Raw genomic sequence first — 16445 nt, 5'->3', positions numbered from 1 at the left:
ATATGTCGAAGAGGCGCTTCTTGTCGTGTGTCTTTATAACGATGTATAGGCGATGATACAGCCGTAGCAATACTATGATTGCACGCGAGTCCTGCCTTAATGATCTACCCACACCTAGTTGTCGTGCTTGGCCAATAACTGCTCACCCAACTCGACGTACTTGTCCTCGGCCTGCTTCTGGGTGGTACCGGCGTCAACAACCTCCTTCCACTTGTTGTACTTGGCCTTGCCCTAATCATCATATCAGTCTATGTCCTTGTACGTTTGTTGAGATTCGTCTGGAATATATGGGTGTCATGGATGGACGGTATGCAGGCTGTATATCGTGAAGCGGGGTACGAAGGGATAGAAAAGGTATGCGAAAACGTACAGCAAGATCGAACATGCCAGGCTTCTTGGCGTCGTTAATGTCCTTGCCCTCTGCTACCTTGGCGTACGCGTACAGCTAGAATTCACGACCAACTGTCAGCATCTGGACTTCGTGTAGTATATGCCGGGTGATATAGTAGAGGGGAAGGGTGGGGAAAGAAGGAAACACATACGTGTAGCTGCTCATCGTTGCTGGGACCCTGCTTTCCAGCCGCCTTGAGCTTCTCGCCCATGGCGCTGACCTTTTTGTAGGTCTCGGTGTACTTGGCTCCTGGCATATTGGTCTAGAGTCCTGCCGTTAGCTTCTTGTCTATTACTCCTGTATTCCGGCCGTGGGGTATTCTTACGGTAGTAAATATTCCTAGAGAGGTGGATGTAGGTGATGGTGATTGTTTGTCGGTGAGCTAGTTGGAGGAGAGCTTGAGGGTCTTGCTGCCGGGTGGTAGTAGCGCGGGGTCGAGATCAGGTTCGCACGATGATGGTGGGGCAGGGCAGCATCCGCGGCATGACGTTTTTAGCGGGACACAGCACATGGTACGGTTGCTCACGAGGCCATGCGCACAGTATGTGATACAGTTGAGATTGAACGTGTACTCGAGAAAAGACAATGTAATGCACCGTTATGCCTGCCAACGCCGCTGGAGCTCTCCGCTTTATGCAACTCTCTACGTTTATCGTGTATCGTGTATCGCCTTCTTGGGTATCTACTCTCCCATCTCCCATCTCCCATCTCCAATAGCTTGTGCACTTAGCATGTGACCAACCAGGCTCACAGTGTGTCGACTGGCCTATGTGCATGTAAAAGCAAGATTGAACAACTAATAATACGCGTCGGGGTTTTAGTGGTCACCGTTTACGCCGTTGGTGTCTGGCGAAGATGCGAGGTTCTTACGGTAAAGCTCACCGTCGCACGCCCTAAGACGCTCTGCAGCCTGCTCTGGGGTGATGTCGCGCTGAGGCTCGGCCATCATCTCGTAGCCAACCTGGAACTTGCGAACGGTGGCGCTTCGCAGTAGTGGGGGATAGAAGTGGATGTGGAAATGACTGGACTCAGTCTCGTCGGCTGTGCCAGTAAGGGGAGCCTGATGAAGACCCATGCCTTCAACCTCGTTAGCCATGTCTTTTCTATTGTGCCTGTTTTAGACTTACTGTACGGGAACTGGGTCTCGAACAGGTTGTCGTAGCGCCTCGTAATTTCCGCTATGCACTCAGCCAACTCCGCTCGCTCCTCCTTGGAGAAGTCCACCAGCGAGCGCTTGTGTTGCTTAGGAACAATCATGATCTCGAACGGCCATACTGCCCAGTAAGGTACGCCAGCCCAGAAACTCGCGTTCTCATACACAGTGCGGGTCTTCTGTTTCGACTCCAGCTCTGCATAATCGACGAGCATATGAGCGCCTCCGTTCTCTTTGCGATATTTGCTCAACTGCACCAGTTCCAAGGCGGGCTCTTCCGGTAGGGATGTGGTCGTCCAGACCTGGCCGTGTGGGTGGGGATTCGAGCAGCCCATGGCCGAGCCTTTGTTCTCGAAGATCTGCATATACCGATACTGAGCATTTGGAACTGCGAGAGCGCCTTGTGATAGTGGTGGTATAGTAGTGGCAGAAGCAAGCTTAGCCAGGGGCGACTTTGGGTCCAGATGCGCAACGTAAATGTTCGTCCAGGTCTCTATTATGGGAACGATCTCCGCCGGCGACATGTCGGCAAGAGTGAGGTTGTGAGACGGAGAGAAGCAAATAACATAGCACTTTCCAGTGACGGCCTCGGCACGGAGTAATCTAGAAGCGAGAGATCCATCTTTGTTGTCAGGGTTGTACTCTTGCTGCTCTTCCATGACGGCACTGTAGTCGTTGACAAAGACGAAAGTGTTGTCGAACTTGGGGTTGTGTTCGCCATTTGCCCGCGTGTTTGAAGGACACAGATAACACTGTGAATGATTAATTTCGCGATAATATCAGACATGGTCCGGGCGAAGGGATACCTTTGGGTCATAGTCTGGGAGCGTTGTCTTGGACGGCGACTCTTGCATGCCTCTATGAATTTTCAGTACATGGTCCCGCGAGCAGTATCATTGGTATGCTTACTGCCATGGTCGCTTGGTGCGGTGGGGGGAGACTAGTATCCAGCTTCCTCGAAGGAGGTTGAAGCGCCTGTGGGAGATGTCGTTCAAAACAGGGTCCGTCATGATGGCAGGAATGTGTGTGTGGAGTGTGTTTAGGGCGGACGATGGTGGTTAGGTGTATATATACCGCGTGCGAAATACGGCGAAACGGCCGCAGGGGCAGTATGCATGGCCGCGAGCTAGACGGTGGGAGTGACGCCCAGCCAGTGAAGGGCTGCACGCTAAGCCGCTCAAGCTTTCCCCGTTGGCGGGATGCTAGCCGAGTCGAGTAGCGCACCCTCAGGCTGGAGGTCCCGAGAGCTTGCGCGTAGGCTTGAGGACAGCAGAGCCTCTCCAACAACCCACGATAGCTGCCGATTGGAGCATTAGCCCGCGACCCGTGAACGCAGGGTTTTCAGTTTTCCACCATGGCGGCAATGATGCCAAGTGCCGCAACTAGCAACCCCTACGATAACGACGCCGTGGAGCGTGACCTGATAGACCCGGACGATGGTGCGTCGCATCCACACCTGCCTGCGAAACGAGACGGTGGACGAGGCTAACCATCACCAGCTACCCTCGATGACCTCGACGATCCTCTCCAGGGCACGTCGGACCGCGCGCCGCTGACGGGCAACATCCAACGCGACCCTGCGCAGACACAGTCGTACTTGACGTCGAGCATCCCCGGCGAAGACCGCCGTGCGCCCACAAACACCATCGACGAGACGGTATGGGACACGCTGTCCCGCGACATCTTCGCCATCTGGGAGAAGATGAAGCAGGTGCTGTACCCCAAGTACCTGCTGGGCGGCATCATGCAGCGCGGGGGAGGCATTGGCGCAGCAGAGCGCGGCGAGGCAGACGGCTTTGGCGGTGGGCTCAGGAACATTGCAGGGCGATGGCCGGATGCAGATGTCATTCTGCAGGGCGGCATGAGCGAGGGCCTGCGAGACTGGGACCTATGGGGCCCACTCATATTCTGTCTGCTGCTGAGCTTGTTCCTCTCGTGGGGAGCCAAGGGCGACCAGAAGGACCTGGTCTTCTCCGGCGTCTTTGCCATGGTCTGGATAGGCGAGGCAGTTGTGACGCTGCAGATCAAGCTGCTGGGAGGCAACATGTACGTCCACTCTGCACACCTACACCTTTTACATGCTAATCGTGTCCAGTGCCTTTTTCCAGTCCATCTCTATTATCGGCTACACGCTCTTCCCGCTCGTCATTGCCTCCATTCTCAGCGCTGTTGGCATACCCATGATCGTGCGCATACCCGTCTACATTGTTCTCATCGCCTGGTCGCTAGCAGCGGGTGTGAGTATCATGGGCGGCTCCGGAGTCGTAAGGAACCGCGTCGGCATCGCAGTATACCCTCTGTTTGTATTTTACGTTGCTCTGGGCTGCCTGTGCTTCATCAGCTAGTGCAGCATTGTTGTGCATGCAAAAGTATTGGGCGTTACGGACAAGCTGTGGAAATGGCTATTCATATCTCTTGCAAATTCACTCCAATACAATCAGTAGCACTTGTCAGACGCGTCTCGACATACACGGCTACAGTAGACTTGATGTACATGTCCTAAATAGCGGTAGACGCGCGAGTTGCTGCTATCCGTGTTCATGATTAGCCGTCTGTCTTCCCCACTTCGTCATTGGTCTTTGCAGCGACAACACACTCGACCACGACCGCCGACTGAAGCGCCAACACTCGGCACCCTAACCGCTCAACACACACGGCGCGCCTTGTCTGCATTCCTCTCGTTACAGTCGCGTTCGGGACTCGACGGTGTAATTAGACACTGTTGCATTCGGCGCATTGTAGTGGAAATTTGGTACTAGAGCGCATTGACCGACTCCACTAACCACAAGGCCCATCTGCTCTGCTTCCTTCCGCTCGACAATCCAAGCCTGCAGCTCATATCTGCACCCGTTCTCCGACATCGTCTGCCCACCTCACGCACAACGAGCCATCACGCTGCATTGTCCGCCCACAAGGTCGCCACTAGCCTCGCTGGAGCACTACCTCTGCGATTGTCCCTGTCGTCGACCGCAACTTGGTCTTCACCACGGAGCATAGTTACTATTGTCCTTATTCAAGCTTACACTATCTCAATTCACAACCCAAGACCACACAGGTACTTCAGCGACCGTCCAAGAAACGCCTTCTCACGCACCAACGTCTGCGGCTCTTTCTACTACTCTTCTCTACACCGGCCACAAAGCGCACTCCCGACCTTTCCCACACCTGGAACACAACCCGTCCTGCACGATGACAGACGCGCCAGAGAAACCGCAGGCGACAAGTGCAGCTGCTGCCGCCTCCGAAGACCCCACCAAAGCTGCGCCCACGTCCCCGGCACGGAGCGATAAGAGCAGCGATAGCGAAGGAAAGAATGTAAGGGAAAAGCTCAAGGACACACAGATCGATGCGCAGGCCACATCGGATCCCGTCCCGAGCTCCGATCGGCCCATGAACGACGCACCCAACGGCAGCACCAAAGCAGGCGAACACAGTGCTTCTGGCTCAGACAGCGAGCGCGGACGTTTACGACGCAAGCGCAGCCGGGAAGACTTTGAGGAGGAAGCCGAAGCGGACAAGCACCCAGAAAAGAAGGTTGAGCGACATGCGCGCAAGAGGTCGAGGGACATCACAGCCGACTTGGAGGCTACTGTGCCCGGGAAGCCTTCTCCCAGTACTATCTCAAGTATCCGAGAGAACGACGGGGACGAGCAAATGACATCGCCCAACAAGAACACATCCACAACCGCTACGGCCGACAAGGCTCCAGTAGCCGAAACAAGCCCCAAGAACAAGCGCACGCGCGATCAAGTCGAGAAGGATACAGAGGCTAGCGCAGAAGCGTCGGAAGACGCCTCAGCAAATGGAAAACCTGTAGAAAAGTCGGCAGGCGAGGAGCGAGATACCAAGCGGTTACGGGACAAGGAAGAAGCTCATCCAACAATGGACGCAACAGGTTCGAAGACCAAGGTAAGTTAACTAGCTTTGCGTGAATATCATTGACTAACGCTCAAGCCAGATACCGCCAGGCAGCGGGTTTGCCAATACTTCCGCTGCGTCGCCTTTTGCCGCCATGGCAGCGAAACCTCAACCGCCCAAGACTTCCGATAAGGCCGAATCATTACCTCAAACGTCGGACGAAAAGTTCAAGTCATCTGGCTTCGGCGGCTTTGCAACCTCAGCTGCGTCTCCATTTGGGGGCCTTGCTGGTTCTAAGCCAAGTTCCAGCTCGCCTTTCGGTGGGGCGAGCGCGGCCAAACTGTCCTCTTTCGCAGGAAGCGCAGCCTCCTCAACGCCATCAAGTGGTGGCTTTGGAGCGCTAGGAAGCTCTGGTACATCCGGTTTTGGAGGCAGCTCTTTTGGCGGATCGCTAGGTGGGGGCTTTGGAGGCTTCGGCGGAGCAAAGCCTATAGGGTCTTTTGCTGCTCCTGGTGGCAACCTTGAGATCAAGGGTCTTAAGGAGAAAGAGAAGCCCTTTGGTGCAGCCGCAATCGGGGAACCTTCCGATGATGAAGAGGGCGACGACGACGACCCAGAGAAGAGCACAGACAAGGAAGAGCGACAATCAAGTCAGCCGCTCCTCTCACAACAACGTAAGCCAATCACCGCCACCTCAAGTCATCCTGTTAACCTTCCTGAAGCACATGAGACTGGCGAAGAAGGCGAAGAGACCATCTGGGCCGGCCGCGCAAAGCTCTACAATATGTCTGGCGAAGGATCAAATAGAGGGTGGAAAGAGCGTGGCGTGGGAACGATCAAATTCAACATCACGGTCGACGAGCCCAAGAAGGCTCGCTTTGTCCTCCGTGCTGAAGGTACCCACCGGCTGCTGCTGAATGCTGCGGTCACAAAGAGCTTGGTATTTGGAGGCGATGCACAGGGTGAGAAGCCGAAGGATACCCGGTTGCTCTTCAATTCGCCTAACCTGGAGGGTGAGTTGGAGATGCACCTACTCAAGGTATGTACATTGTTTGGTCTGAAAGATAGAATGCAACTGACTGTCTACAGCTGAAAGCCGAAAACGCAAAACAGCTCTGGGAGGAAGTCACTAGGGTAAAAGAGGAGCAGCTATAGGATGCCTTTTCTAAAAGCCTAGGTAATTTCGGAAAGGAGAGCGGGTCCAGCCTTGAGATCTGGATATAAGTGTTGATATTGCGCCTTGGGGCTGTATTGGTCTGGCAAGTATACTTTGACGACAAAGCCACGATGAAGCATGAAGAGACAGCATCAGGAGGCACTTTGAGCGGCTTTCACTGTATTGTATACATTAGGAGGCTGCCGAAGCACAGGTCTGCCTGTAGAACAATTGTGGTTTGAAGTAGAATCGAAGAAAGAAACCAACGTACATTGTTACCATGTCTCTTGCTCGCACAATGTACCTCGTGATACCTGCTTCGCAAGCCTTGTTTCTCCTTTGTTTTTCGCCATGTCCACTAACCATTGCATCGGGTACCCAGATCAGTCAGTCATCTGCCGATATTGCTACTTCTTGTTTTTTCTCCACATGCAGCATCGCGGCATTGTCACAGCTGTCCCTGGACACCCAGCGCTATGCTTCGCAGATGTCACGCGTTGCGCTTGTTACCGCTTACAAGCAGAACCACATAAGCTTATCAGCGCTCATACTTGACAATTCTCCGACTGGTGCGGCTCTATACGGGAGAGGGCCAAAAGACACGATCACCCCAGGTGTGTCTAAATTAGGATGCGGCGCAGGACCCTGGCTGTAGAATGTCAGATTAGGAAGGGGGAAACGCCATGTATGACGTTACGCGGTGGGATCTGCCTGCTGCTGCTGCGCCGCCACTATACTTTGGGGTGAAGGTGTTTGGGTATATAGGAATGTGTCTCGCAGAAATCTGGTCTTGGATGTCTAGAAGGTACCTAGGTACGCTGGATCTCTTCACGCTCCAATTCTATCAACCTTCAACCACTCACCATTCACCAAAACTTTCCGTTGCGTTAATCCGTTCACTTGTGCTCGGGGAAGAGAGTCAAATCAGATGCTTGGCTTCCTCCTTCCTTCGGTATTCGCTTGTCAGTATTCGCATGCGGCCGTAGGGATATCTGCAACTACATCGTCTTCATCCTTGAGAACGACTCCATCCCCACCTTTGCCCAGCAACATGGAGGACCAGGCAAATTCATCACACCAATGTCGATCAAAATGGCTCTACCGAACACTCCTTCTTAAGATAGCGGAGTGGGCGCGAGAACCATCGTCACACTCTTATCCTATTGCAGTATACGTTCAAGATCCCGGGAAAGAAGAAGAGCAAGCGGGCGTCATGAAGAATAAGGTGCCAGTAACAGAAGACGGGAGGGTTGGAAACCGTAATACAGTGGGTATACTCCATAGACGAAGATCGCCGGTGCATTTTGCTGACTTGATGAACCCAGGGGAACGAAGTGACTGATAGTAAAGGCGATCCACAGGCGAGCTTTACGCATGCGCGATCACTAGAAGAAGGACGCTAATATTCGGGGCTATGTCATCAGGATGTGCCGGTGTGATCCATCTTCCTATTTGTAGCGTTTTGCCCTGGTTTAGGAACATTACACACTAGACTTCTTCGCTGGGCCCCTTCATCCCAGTTCTGCCTTATTATCACCACTAGAACATTAACTTTGCCGCCTTGGCTGATTCCCAAGCAACCACAGCCCCCAGTATCTTTGCTCAGATTCATGAAGCCTCGTGCCTTCCGCAACGATTTGACAAGCACTGATTCCTTCATGTTACCAATAGATAACAAAACTTGTGTCGCATTTGTTGCACACACAGTACTAAACCTTATCAAGTAAACAATATCTCATGATAATGTATACTTCTGCCTAGAATCTGTTTAGAGGAATTTCGAAATGCGAGACGAGTTGTCGTGCCCTAAAGACGTAACATTGAACTGCCGTGCAGGGCTATGAGCCGTCCATAATCTGTACCAGAGCAGCAGTATGTGTTTTCGGTAGGCAAGTAACAAGGCCCTCGTCCCTCGATAGTCGGCATCCTCCTGCAGTGATGAATGCCGCAATTCGACTTGTTGATTACGTTGTCATGTGCCTTGTGTGTCCGTCTCAAGTGGTCCTAGTATCGTGTCCCATGCCTGTGGTGATACCAGCACAGCTCCTACGGACGCCCTTGCTTGTAATCCTTCTTCAAGACAATTCTTCTTCCCTTGTCGCTTCTAAAGTCCTTGGTATGGAGACCAACGTGGATGCGCCATGATTTGTAATCATAAAAACGAATGAAACGACGGGAGAGGGTGGTTGGGAAGCGACGCCGGCGCGAATTGGTCTGGATATGGATGGAATTTTCTGCGACGTTATACTTTGTTGTCAGAATCTATTGCTGCAACAGTGTTGTTAGTGGCGCGTTGATGTTTGTTGACACATGCAGTCGACAACTTCTTTGGTACTAGTTGGGAGGAACCGGAACGGGTGACGCAACTGGTGCAGACGCAGGACCACGGTCATGATGCGATGCGGAGCCGGAGGACACAGGGCGGACGAAGTTGGTTATCGTTTGAGCGCGACAGACAGGCTCCGTGTCGACGACATATAGATAGCAGGCGGCGACGGTGGACCCCAGCCGTTGATGACGTTTGGGGTGGCGAAGCAATGCAGCATGTTTCATCGCGTTCCAGGCGGGGCCCTTATCGTTGTTTATTCGCTTCGGCGCATGCGTGCGCCTGCCCCGACCAGCCGCTCGCGCTCGCGCCTTCCGTGCCAGCACCGCACAACCAGACACAGCACGCCATGTTGATGCGACGCAAGAGACGTGGAATGAGGCACAGAACGACGTTGGGCCTACATTTCCTGGCAGCCTTGGGACCTGGCACGGCGCTCGGCCCTCCGAACTTGATCTGCGCGCGACGCAATCTGACCAGCGCCATCCGCATCGGGCATGGCGCGCCTGCAGGCTTCGTGCCGGCCGCGCTCTCATTCGCCCGTCGCCTTAGCCAGCCTCCAGGATTCCGCCGCTTCTTCTCGTCACATCCATTGCCCAAACCCCCAGGCTGTGACATGTTTTTGCATTTCCATTATCCTCTTGATGCTGCCTCATGGGCCATCTCGCATGTCCCAGCCACGGGATATCCATCTAGGCGGCGCCTCTGCTCGGGCGTCGACATGGCACCTCGCGCCACGAATTTGATCTCGCACTTGCTGTAACCCCTCGTTCACTAATTACATCTAGCGTTCACTCCTGGCCATGTCCTTGGTGGTGCACGGGCCTCGCAAGCTAAGCCCTTCTCGCTCGCGAGAGTTGGGGCCATTCATTCTCAGGACATTCGCACGCTCGATTCTCCACTGCCGTTCTGACTCCCAAACCGCCTGATGCCGTCGTTGCCCTGTCGTCGCCATCTGGAGTACTAACCGCACAGTCGCTCCGACTGTCGACGCCCTCGCCTCTCGTTGTGCGCGCGCCGCTTCCTTTGTGACAGCACGCCTCAGCCAACTCCTCCCTCCGAAGCCGCCTCGAGCCCTCCACCCTCACCACCCTGCCTCACCTGCCGGCGCATCGCCCCGACTCGAATACACACAGTCTCAATACCATCTCTTCATGATAGGCTTCCGATTCCACGCCCACAGTGACGTTCCTGAGCCCTCATCGCCCTCCTGCTCCCTATCCGCACACGCTGCGATCCGACACGCAAGCCTCTTCCCCTTAGCCACAACCTCTGTGTAGCTCGACGAATCGTCACAAAGCCCGGCACTCCGTTGACGGCGGTCACTTGATCAGTCTCGAGTCGCCGTCGGTAGCCCTGCTCTCTCTCGTCGCGCGTTGGGCGTCATGCGATCCTACGAACACAGAGCCTGAGCACCCACTACATGACACCACACACAAGCGAGCGTCATTGCCAGATTATGACAGACGTCTCGTCGGTTCAGGCGTATGCTGATCATCAGCCGGCTCCTCTCGCCCTCTACGCTGGCCCTCCACCACCCACCTTCGCGACCGCCTCGCCTCCACTCGAACCCACCGTAGAGGAGGAAGAGTCATCCACGATAAAATGCATCTGCGGATACTCAGATGACGATGGCAACACAGTCTTGTGCGAGAAATGCGATACGTGGCAGCACATCGTGTGTTACTACGAGTCTGCCCAACACGTTCCCGACGTACACGAGTGCGCAGACTGCCTTCCCAGAGCTATCGACGCAAAAAGCGCTTCCGAGAAACAACGCCTCCGAAGGGAAGTACACAGTATCGGCGAGCGCAAGGGCAGACCGAAAGCCTCCGCCAAGAATCCCAAGAAGCGAACCAAGGACGCCCATGGCCCTGGACAACCCAATGGGTGGCCAGTGCAAACCAACGGGGACCTACACTATACCCCCGACCGGAAAAGTGGCAGCCCGCGAGATCAGCCACCGCCAAATAAGCGTCCAAAGACAAACCATCGTCCATCGGGTTCCGTAGGCGTCGTTAGTCAAGCGCCGGCTCTCGTGCCAACATCACGGAAACGAGGCGCTTCAGTTATGCTCAACGGCCACAGTCCCATGAAGTCACCTACTAACCCAGAGGCTTCTATCGAGGACTACTCAACCGAGTTCATACATCTCTATCGCCAACCAGAACCACCCTCCGCCGAGTCCAACTCTTACACCCGCATCGACGTCGCAAACGACATAGCTATGTGGCTACAAGACCCGGAAGCACTGGCCGAAGCAAGCGGAGGCAAGAAACCACAGGACATCTTCTCACGCATTGATATGACCATCCAGGAACTCGAAACGTCAACTGCGCCAGAGATTATGAAACAGACAGATGTCGACTCGGGTGTACTAGCGCATGGTCTGCACCCACAATGGCACTTCATTACCGCCGAAACTCCGGTACCAGATGGTGGCTATGTTGGAGAGCTCAAAGGTCTCATCGGTCGAAAGGCAGATTACTACTCCGATGCATCCAACAGATGGGACTTGCTGCGACACCCCGAACCCTTCGTCTTCTTCCCACCCCATCTGCCAATATACATCGACACACGGCGAGAAGGCAACATCCTCCGATACGCCCGGAGAAGTTGCAATCCCAACATGTCTATGAAGATCTTGATTGACTCCAGCAACGACTATCACTTCTCCTTTTTAGCGACGCGCGAGATCAGCCCCGGCGAGGAACTCACAGTCGGCTGGGATATCGATTCCGAGGTACAGAAGCAGCTTGCCAGAGTCGTAACCAACGGTGCCAAAGAAGGGTTTAGGAGAATACAACCCTGGGTTTCTTGTGTCTTGGCAAACTTTGGAGGCTGCGCTTGTGATACATCCAGCGGCAACGAGTGCCTCTTGGAACGCGCTCGTCGCAATACAATTACAGAGCCAGCTACACTGAAGACCAAGGGCAAGAAGGTCAAAAAGTCACAGATCTCTCCAATGAGTACAGGCCACGCTACTAACAGCCGTGCTGGTAGCGAAACAGTCAACCGCGAGGCTGTCGACGAAGACCAAATGGACGCTCGCTCTACATCTGGATCACACAAATCCAGTAGCCGCGACATTACCCCAGCAACCCACTTCTCACTGGAAGGCGACAAACTTTCCGAGCGCGAAAAGAGAAAGATCCAGCACCAAGAACTCTTGTTCCAGAAGCTTGATCATGACGAGCACAAAGGCAAAAGGAAACGGACTAGTGCTGGATCGAACCTGAACACGCCGAGCATCTCTTCCTCGGTAAGACGCTTATCCACGTACTCGCTTCTTCCTGCTAATGCAGATACACAGAGACGACTCGGACACCCCGAACCTTCGCCGTCGGCACGGCACCGCGAACACAGTCACGGTGTAGCACGTAAAACGTCAGGCAGCTCTACGAAGACGAACGGCCGTCCTCCACCTCGTCCAAAGCCTGTCTATATCGATGCGTCGACGCAAACGATCGAAGACAACAACGCAAAATCTCAGGTCTGCATCAAGCCTCGCCAAATGAAACCACCACTTTCATTCAAGCGCAAGCTTTTGCAGCAAGCGCAAGAAGACAAGTTGCAGCGCGAGCGAATGCGGTCCACGTCAGTTAAGGTGGAGGCCAAATCACCAGCTTTGAAGGACGTATCGTCGAACAAGCCGTCACCGCTGCCCCCATCTCCACCGCTCGAGGAGCCCACAGCGATGGACATTTCCACCGACCCCGTACCCGATACAAGACACAAAGAGCTCACACCTGCAAAGGAGCCTACACCGCAGCCTACAGTTGACGTGGAGATGACCGAACCCGAGGACACAAGCCCCAAGACCTCCGACCCAAAACAAGAGGGAGCATCTGAGATGACTGCACCAGAGCCTCCCAAGGAAGCTCCACAACCATCGATACAACCACCCGATCCTCCGTGGTCAGCTTCCACGCCAGCTGAACCATCGCCCAAGTCTACCACCGGTCTCACACCGAAGGCTGCAGACCTACACGTCGAAATGCCCTCGAAGCTTGATTTTGGCACCACTAGTAACAACCGTGCCGTTACACCTGGATCGACTTCGTCTGTTCTCAACGAGAGCGCAGTCGCGCAATCACCAGGTATCTCAATAATTGCGTCGCCTTTCTCACCTGCTGTTAACAACGCCGTCAAGCCTGCGCCAGCACGCAAGAAGCTCAGTTTGAGTGATTACACAAACCGCAACCGAAAAACCAAGCTAGCGCAAACGCAGTCGACTGGTTCGAATGCTACACCTCCACTGGCCCAATCGCAATCAACCAGCTCACCCACGTTATCGACGGCTAGCCTGCCAAATACCAACTCACCACCACCCAAGGCAGTCGAAGCGATTCTCCCACCACTTACAGAGGAGACGAAGCCGTCTGAGGTATCTGTCGCGCCTAGTATGGCAACAACGTCCACTTCGACATGAGCGCTATGATTCACGATACCTTTGCTCCTTTTCAGAACCAACCTGCGGGCCGCAGGGCGACCCTTGGTTCTTCGATTCTACTTTTTGGAGTGTAACAACATGTAATGATTACAAGTCAAACGATCCTTTGTTTTCTCACTTTTCCCTATCAATCTTTCTTCTTTCTCATCTTTTACTTTCAACGACTTGAAGTGTTCGGTCGGTTTTACTATATATTGATTTGATGGGGATTTTCAAAAAAGCGGGATACTTCCAATGGGCTTTCTACTACATGCAAACACACATTACCTATCTACGTACGGAAGGATCTGATGTGGCATTGGTTGGCTCTCGCGCTGGGCATCTAAGAAACGAGGAAAGTGAGAGTTGAGAAGACGGGCAGCCCCGTCCTCCTCTACCGTGCGGCTTGGAGATGAGTAGTGAAGCCATGTCCTCTACTGCTGAGCGTCTGTGTTTAGCTGAGATGAAATGAAAACAAGAATTCAAATCAATATACTCTGAGATTCTACCTTCATTGGTATGTGTATCAATGTGTGTGCGCAAGCTAAATATTGTATTTGTGGACCGGGGAACGGCCTAAAGCATTCCTGCTTTATTGACCTGGTACGAAAAGGTTCTCAAATGGGGGAGTCGTTCTTGGATACGCAAGTCGAAACGACGATCCAACCATACTACCCTCAGTGAACCCTCAGTCGAAGCACCACTGTGTAAAAGAAGAGGCTGTATTCAAATACGAACAAACACAAGACCGAAGAAAAAGAAGACGGAAGTACAACCACCAGCATAAGAATGCCAACCACCTACATCCTCTAAGCCACTCCCCCACCTACAACCTTCTCCTCAACCTCCTCCGACCTCGCCGCCCCTGTCCTTCCAGGCGTAGTGTTCCCCATGAAAGCCTTCCCATCCATCTCTATGGGACCAATCCCCATGCCATTAATATGCTTGGGATCCCGTCTGTACATCGTTTCGTAGTAACTTGGTATCGTCTCTTCCAGGACGCGGGGTGGTGGTGGTGGTGATGCGTAGCGATGGGAGAGGGAAGGAGCTGGAGATATAATGTCAGGGTCGCTGGCAACGTTGGAGTTAGGATTTGGATTGTGGTCGTGATCGTGGATGTCGTGAGAATGGTCGTTTGGAGGACTGCGCGTGTAATCTCCTGTTGGTGAGAGTTCGTATGGTCGGCCCATGGAGCGGTGGGCGAGTGCGTAATGGATGTTGAGTGGGGATTGCTGTGGAATGGGAGGTAATGTGTGTGTACGGTGGCCGACGGAAGTGTTGACGTCGTATTTGTAGTGATGTGGATGATGTTGCTGTGGTGATAGCGGTGGTGGCGAACGGGAAGTAGGAGGCTGCAGCATGTAGTAGGATGGTGCTGCCGTTCTGTATCCTTGGTTGTAGTTGTATTGGGGATAAGCGGCGTCTACGGTGGGTGATGATAACAAAGATCTTTGCGGGTATCGATGATAAAAGTCTCCTCCATTACCGGCCATGGCAGTAGAATGGTTGGCACCTCTTTCCACCACGGTTGGTGGGTTCCTGTTATTTGGATCCAGACGAGGAGTTCCAGCTACTTCTGCTTTTCGGCCGACTTCATCTTTCAGGCTCTTTGTGCGGCACCAAAAGAAGTACAGTAGGGCCACAATGGCGACAACAACGACGCCTGTGATGGAGATACCTGCAATAGCGCCCGCTGAAAGATCAATTTTGGTGTCGTTGTTCATGGGGCTAGCACTGGGTGTCGTTGGAGTATTGGAAGTACTCTCTGGGGGGAATGGCTCTCCAGGATTAAGCATATAATTGCTGTCAAGCGCCATTTTATGTCTGAATACCGGTGTACGAAGTCAGTGTATGTCACACATGCAGTTCCTATCGGTATACTTACTGTTGATCGATACTCGTTGTTGTATTCGGGTTGATGACACCCACCATACCATAGCCTATGCAAGACCCTGGCGTTGAGCAGTAGAAAAAAATGGGATCAGTGTTTTCGATTTCGATGCTGTAGGTTGGTGGAGAGGTAAGGACAGAGTCGACGGGCTTGAAACCGCTGGAGAAACCAGCTTTACCCTGCCCTGTCATTTCGTATGGGATGCATGGGTAGCCGTATTCTGCGCGGACCACGCTGTGATTTAGCGGATAGAAGGCAAACTCTATTGTCTTGGAAAGTCAGTACATACTCCATCTATCCGTCCGCACGCTGTTCCAGGCCAGTCCGAGATGACGAATGGGGTCTTTACTTACATCACCAACACTGGCAGTGGTCGACTCGGGCCTAAACCTGTGATCCGCTAGACCGACTGAGATAGTGTGTGTCTGCACAGCTGCCGAGCTCGTCGAGCTTGACTCGCTTGCTGCGCTCAATGATGCCGTAGGGCTGTCACTGCTGAAGCCATCGCTGTCCTTCGCTAGACATGTCGAAGGAAGAAGACTGAAAAGCAAAGACAAGACGAAGAGTAAAGAGCTTCGGGGAAACATAATCAGTGCTACGATCGTCAAGATAGCAGTGTGAAATTCGAGAAAGATTGCAATCGTGCAGGGAAGACGACGGGAGTTCCAAGAGAAGAGAGGACCTTGGGACTGACGAAGACGAAGGCACCAAGAGTGAGAATCAATATTCAAAGATGCAATACATCAGCCTATCATGGCAGGGGCGATGCAAACAAGGGATCATAAACAGACCGAGCGGCCAAATTGACGAAAAGAACGGCACAGGATGAGACATGTATGCAACACCCGTAGTGGTACGTTTCTGTGGCTATGGCGTAGAAATGAGATTGCTATTCGCTAAAAGGCGGCTAGAAGTCGGCCTCAAGGGATGCTACGACAAAGAGTCATGTCTTTTGCAAGGGTTTGGTGACCTCATGTGATGATCGCAAGGGCGACAAAGATCAACAAAGCTCATCTGTCCTGTATCTCCACCAGCTATACATCTAAAAACATGGCCACCAGACAATTTGCTTGTGAAACGGATCAGGCATAACCGTGGTGTGGACTGCTTTTGCATGTTAACCTTTCGAACGCGTAACATGAAGTTTGGCAATGGCTAAGGACGCGACTGCCCCGCCGCGTCGTAAGACCAAGAAACATGTACATGTAAGCGAAACGACATCCACTCATAGTCAATGG

At 53.2% G+C, this 16445-nt stretch overlaps 7 protein-coding genes across 7 annotated transcripts; 4 read left to right on the top strand and 3 right to left on the bottom strand.

Moving 5' to 3' along the window:
- Positions 1-32: 32 nt before the first annotated feature.
- Positions 33-959, bottom strand: BKA58DRAFT_154528 (acyl-CoA-binding protein). The gene is made up of 4 exons (XM_046164846.1): positions 717-959; positions 543-653; positions 371-445; positions 33-231 (listed from the first exon to the last, which is right to left on the bottom strand). Exons 2-4 carry the CDS (start codon positions 645-647, stop codon positions 115-117), a joined length of 297 nt encoding a protein of 98 aa, XP_046026444.1. The 5' UTR covers positions 648-653; positions 717-959; the 3' UTR covers positions 33-114.
- A 249-nt stretch (positions 960-1208) lies between these two features.
- On the bottom strand, positions 1209-2554 carry BKA58DRAFT_312503 (galactose-1-phosphate uridyl transferase; the record flags this gene model as incomplete). The annotated part of the gene is made up of 4 exons (XM_046167384.1): positions 1209-1468; positions 1519-2296; positions 2351-2402; positions 2454-2554. The coding sequence occupies 4 exons, from the start codon at positions 2552-2554 to the stop codon at positions 1209-1211; spliced, it is 1191 nt and encodes a 396-aa protein (XP_046026443.1).
- Positions 2555-2898: 344 nt separating this feature from the next.
- On the top strand, positions 2899-3889 carry BKA58DRAFT_410811 (uncharacterized protein; the record flags this gene model as incomplete). Its single annotated transcript, XM_046172251.1, has 3 exons — positions 2899-2983; positions 3044-3590; positions 3640-3889. 3 exons carry the CDS (start codon positions 2899-2901, stop codon positions 3887-3889), a joined length of 882 nt encoding a protein of 293 aa, XP_046026442.1.
- A 680-nt stretch (positions 3890-4569) lies between these two features.
- On the top strand, positions 4570-6698 carry BKA58DRAFT_155440 (uncharacterized protein). The gene is made up of 3 exons (XM_046164857.1): positions 4570-5453; positions 5503-6441; positions 6492-6698. Exons 1-3 carry the CDS (start codon positions 4734-4736, stop codon positions 6555-6557), a joined length of 1725 nt encoding a protein of 574 aa, XP_046026441.1. The 5' UTR covers positions 4570-4733; the 3' UTR covers positions 6558-6698.
- Positions 6699-8588: 1890 nt separating this feature from the next.
- Positions 8589-9721, top strand: BKA58DRAFT_456528 (uncharacterized protein). The gene has a single exon (XM_046174599.1). The coding sequence runs from the start codon at positions 8958-8960 to the stop codon at positions 9645-9647; it is 690 nt and encodes a 229-aa protein (XP_046026440.1). The 5' UTR covers positions 8589-8957; the 3' UTR covers positions 9648-9721.
- Positions 9722-10073: 352 nt separating this feature from the next.
- BKA58DRAFT_154460 (uncharacterized protein) lies at positions 10074-13576 on the top strand. The gene is made up of 2 exons (XM_046164844.1): positions 10074-12146; positions 12198-13576. Exons 1-2 carry the CDS (start codon positions 10308-10310, stop codon positions 13314-13316), a joined length of 2958 nt encoding a protein of 985 aa, XP_046026439.1. The 5' UTR covers positions 10074-10307; the 3' UTR covers positions 13317-13576.
- A 368-nt stretch (positions 13577-13944) lies between these two features.
- BKA58DRAFT_468564 (uncharacterized protein) lies at positions 13945-15836 on the bottom strand. Its single transcript, XM_046175114.1, has 3 exons — positions 15561-15836; positions 15202-15476; positions 13945-15140 (listed from the first exon to the last, which is right to left on the bottom strand). The coding sequence occupies exons 1-3, from the start codon at positions 15792-15794 to the stop codon at positions 14126-14128; spliced, it is 1524 nt and encodes a 507-aa protein (XP_046026438.1). The 5' UTR covers positions 15795-15836; the 3' UTR covers positions 13945-14125.
- Between the last annotated feature and the right edge of the window lie 609 nt (positions 15837-16445).

Source organism: Alternaria rosae (genome assembly GCF_020736505.1).
Source record: "Alternaria rosae strain MPI-PUGE-AT-0040 chromosome Unknown BKA58scaffold_4, whole genome shotgun sequence".
Lineage (NCBI taxonomy): Eukaryota > Fungi > Ascomycota > Dothideomycetes > Pleosporales > Pleosporaceae > Alternaria > Alternaria rosae.
Note: the sequence above shows the minus strand (reverse complement) of the source record. Positions and strands in the feature narration are given on the sequence as shown.

Excerpts from the sequence above, each read along its gene's own strand:
- BKA58DRAFT_154460 (XM_046164844.1), top strand. The coding sequence starts at position 10,308 with ATGACACCACACACAAGCGAGCGTCATTGCCAGATTATGACAGACGTC. Across the intron at positions 12,147-12,197 it reads CGCCGAGCATCTCTTCCTCG|AGACGACTCGGACACCCCGA; the intron begins GTAAGACGCTTA and ends GCAGATACACAG.
- BKA58DRAFT_456528 (XM_046174599.1), top strand. The coding sequence starts at position 8,958 with ATGCGGAGCCGGAGGACACAGGGCGGACGAAGTTGGTTATCGTTTGAG.
- BKA58DRAFT_468564 (XM_046175114.1), bottom strand. The coding sequence starts at position 15,794 with ATGTTTCCCCGAAGCTCTTTACTCTTCGTCTTGTCTTTGCTTTTCAGT. Across the intron at positions 15,477-15,560 it reads CCACTGCCAGTGTTGGTGAT|ACAATAGAGTTTGCCTTCTA; the intron begins GTAAGTAAAGAC and ends TGACTTTCCAAG. Across the intron at positions 15,141-15,201 it reads ACAACGAGTATCGATCAACA|ACATAAAATGGCGCTTGACA; the intron begins GTAAGTATACCG and ends ACCGGTATTCAG.
- BKA58DRAFT_155440 (XM_046164857.1), top strand. The coding sequence starts at position 4,734 with ATGACAGACGCGCCAGAGAAACCGCAGGCGACAAGTGCAGCTGCTGCC. Across the intron at positions 5,454-5,502 it reads CAACAGGTTCGAAGACCAAG|ATACCGCCAGGCAGCGGGTT; the intron begins GTAAGTTAACTA and ends CGCTCAAGCCAG. Across the intron at positions 6,442-6,491 it reads TGGAGATGCACCTACTCAAG|CTGAAAGCCGAAAACGCAAA; the intron begins GTATGTACATTG and ends GACTGTCTACAG.
- BKA58DRAFT_154528 (XM_046164846.1), bottom strand. The coding sequence starts at position 647 with ATGCCAGGAGCCAAGTACACCGAGACCTACAAAAAGGTCAGCGCCATG. Across the intron at positions 446-542 it reads GCAACGATGAGCAGCTACAC|CTGTACGCGTACGCCAAGGT; the intron begins GTATGTGTTTCC and ends CGTGAATTCTAG. Across the intron at positions 232-370 it reads CTGGCATGTTCGATCTTGCT|GGCAAGGCCAAGTACAACAA; the intron begins GTACGTTTTCGC and ends TATGATGATTAG.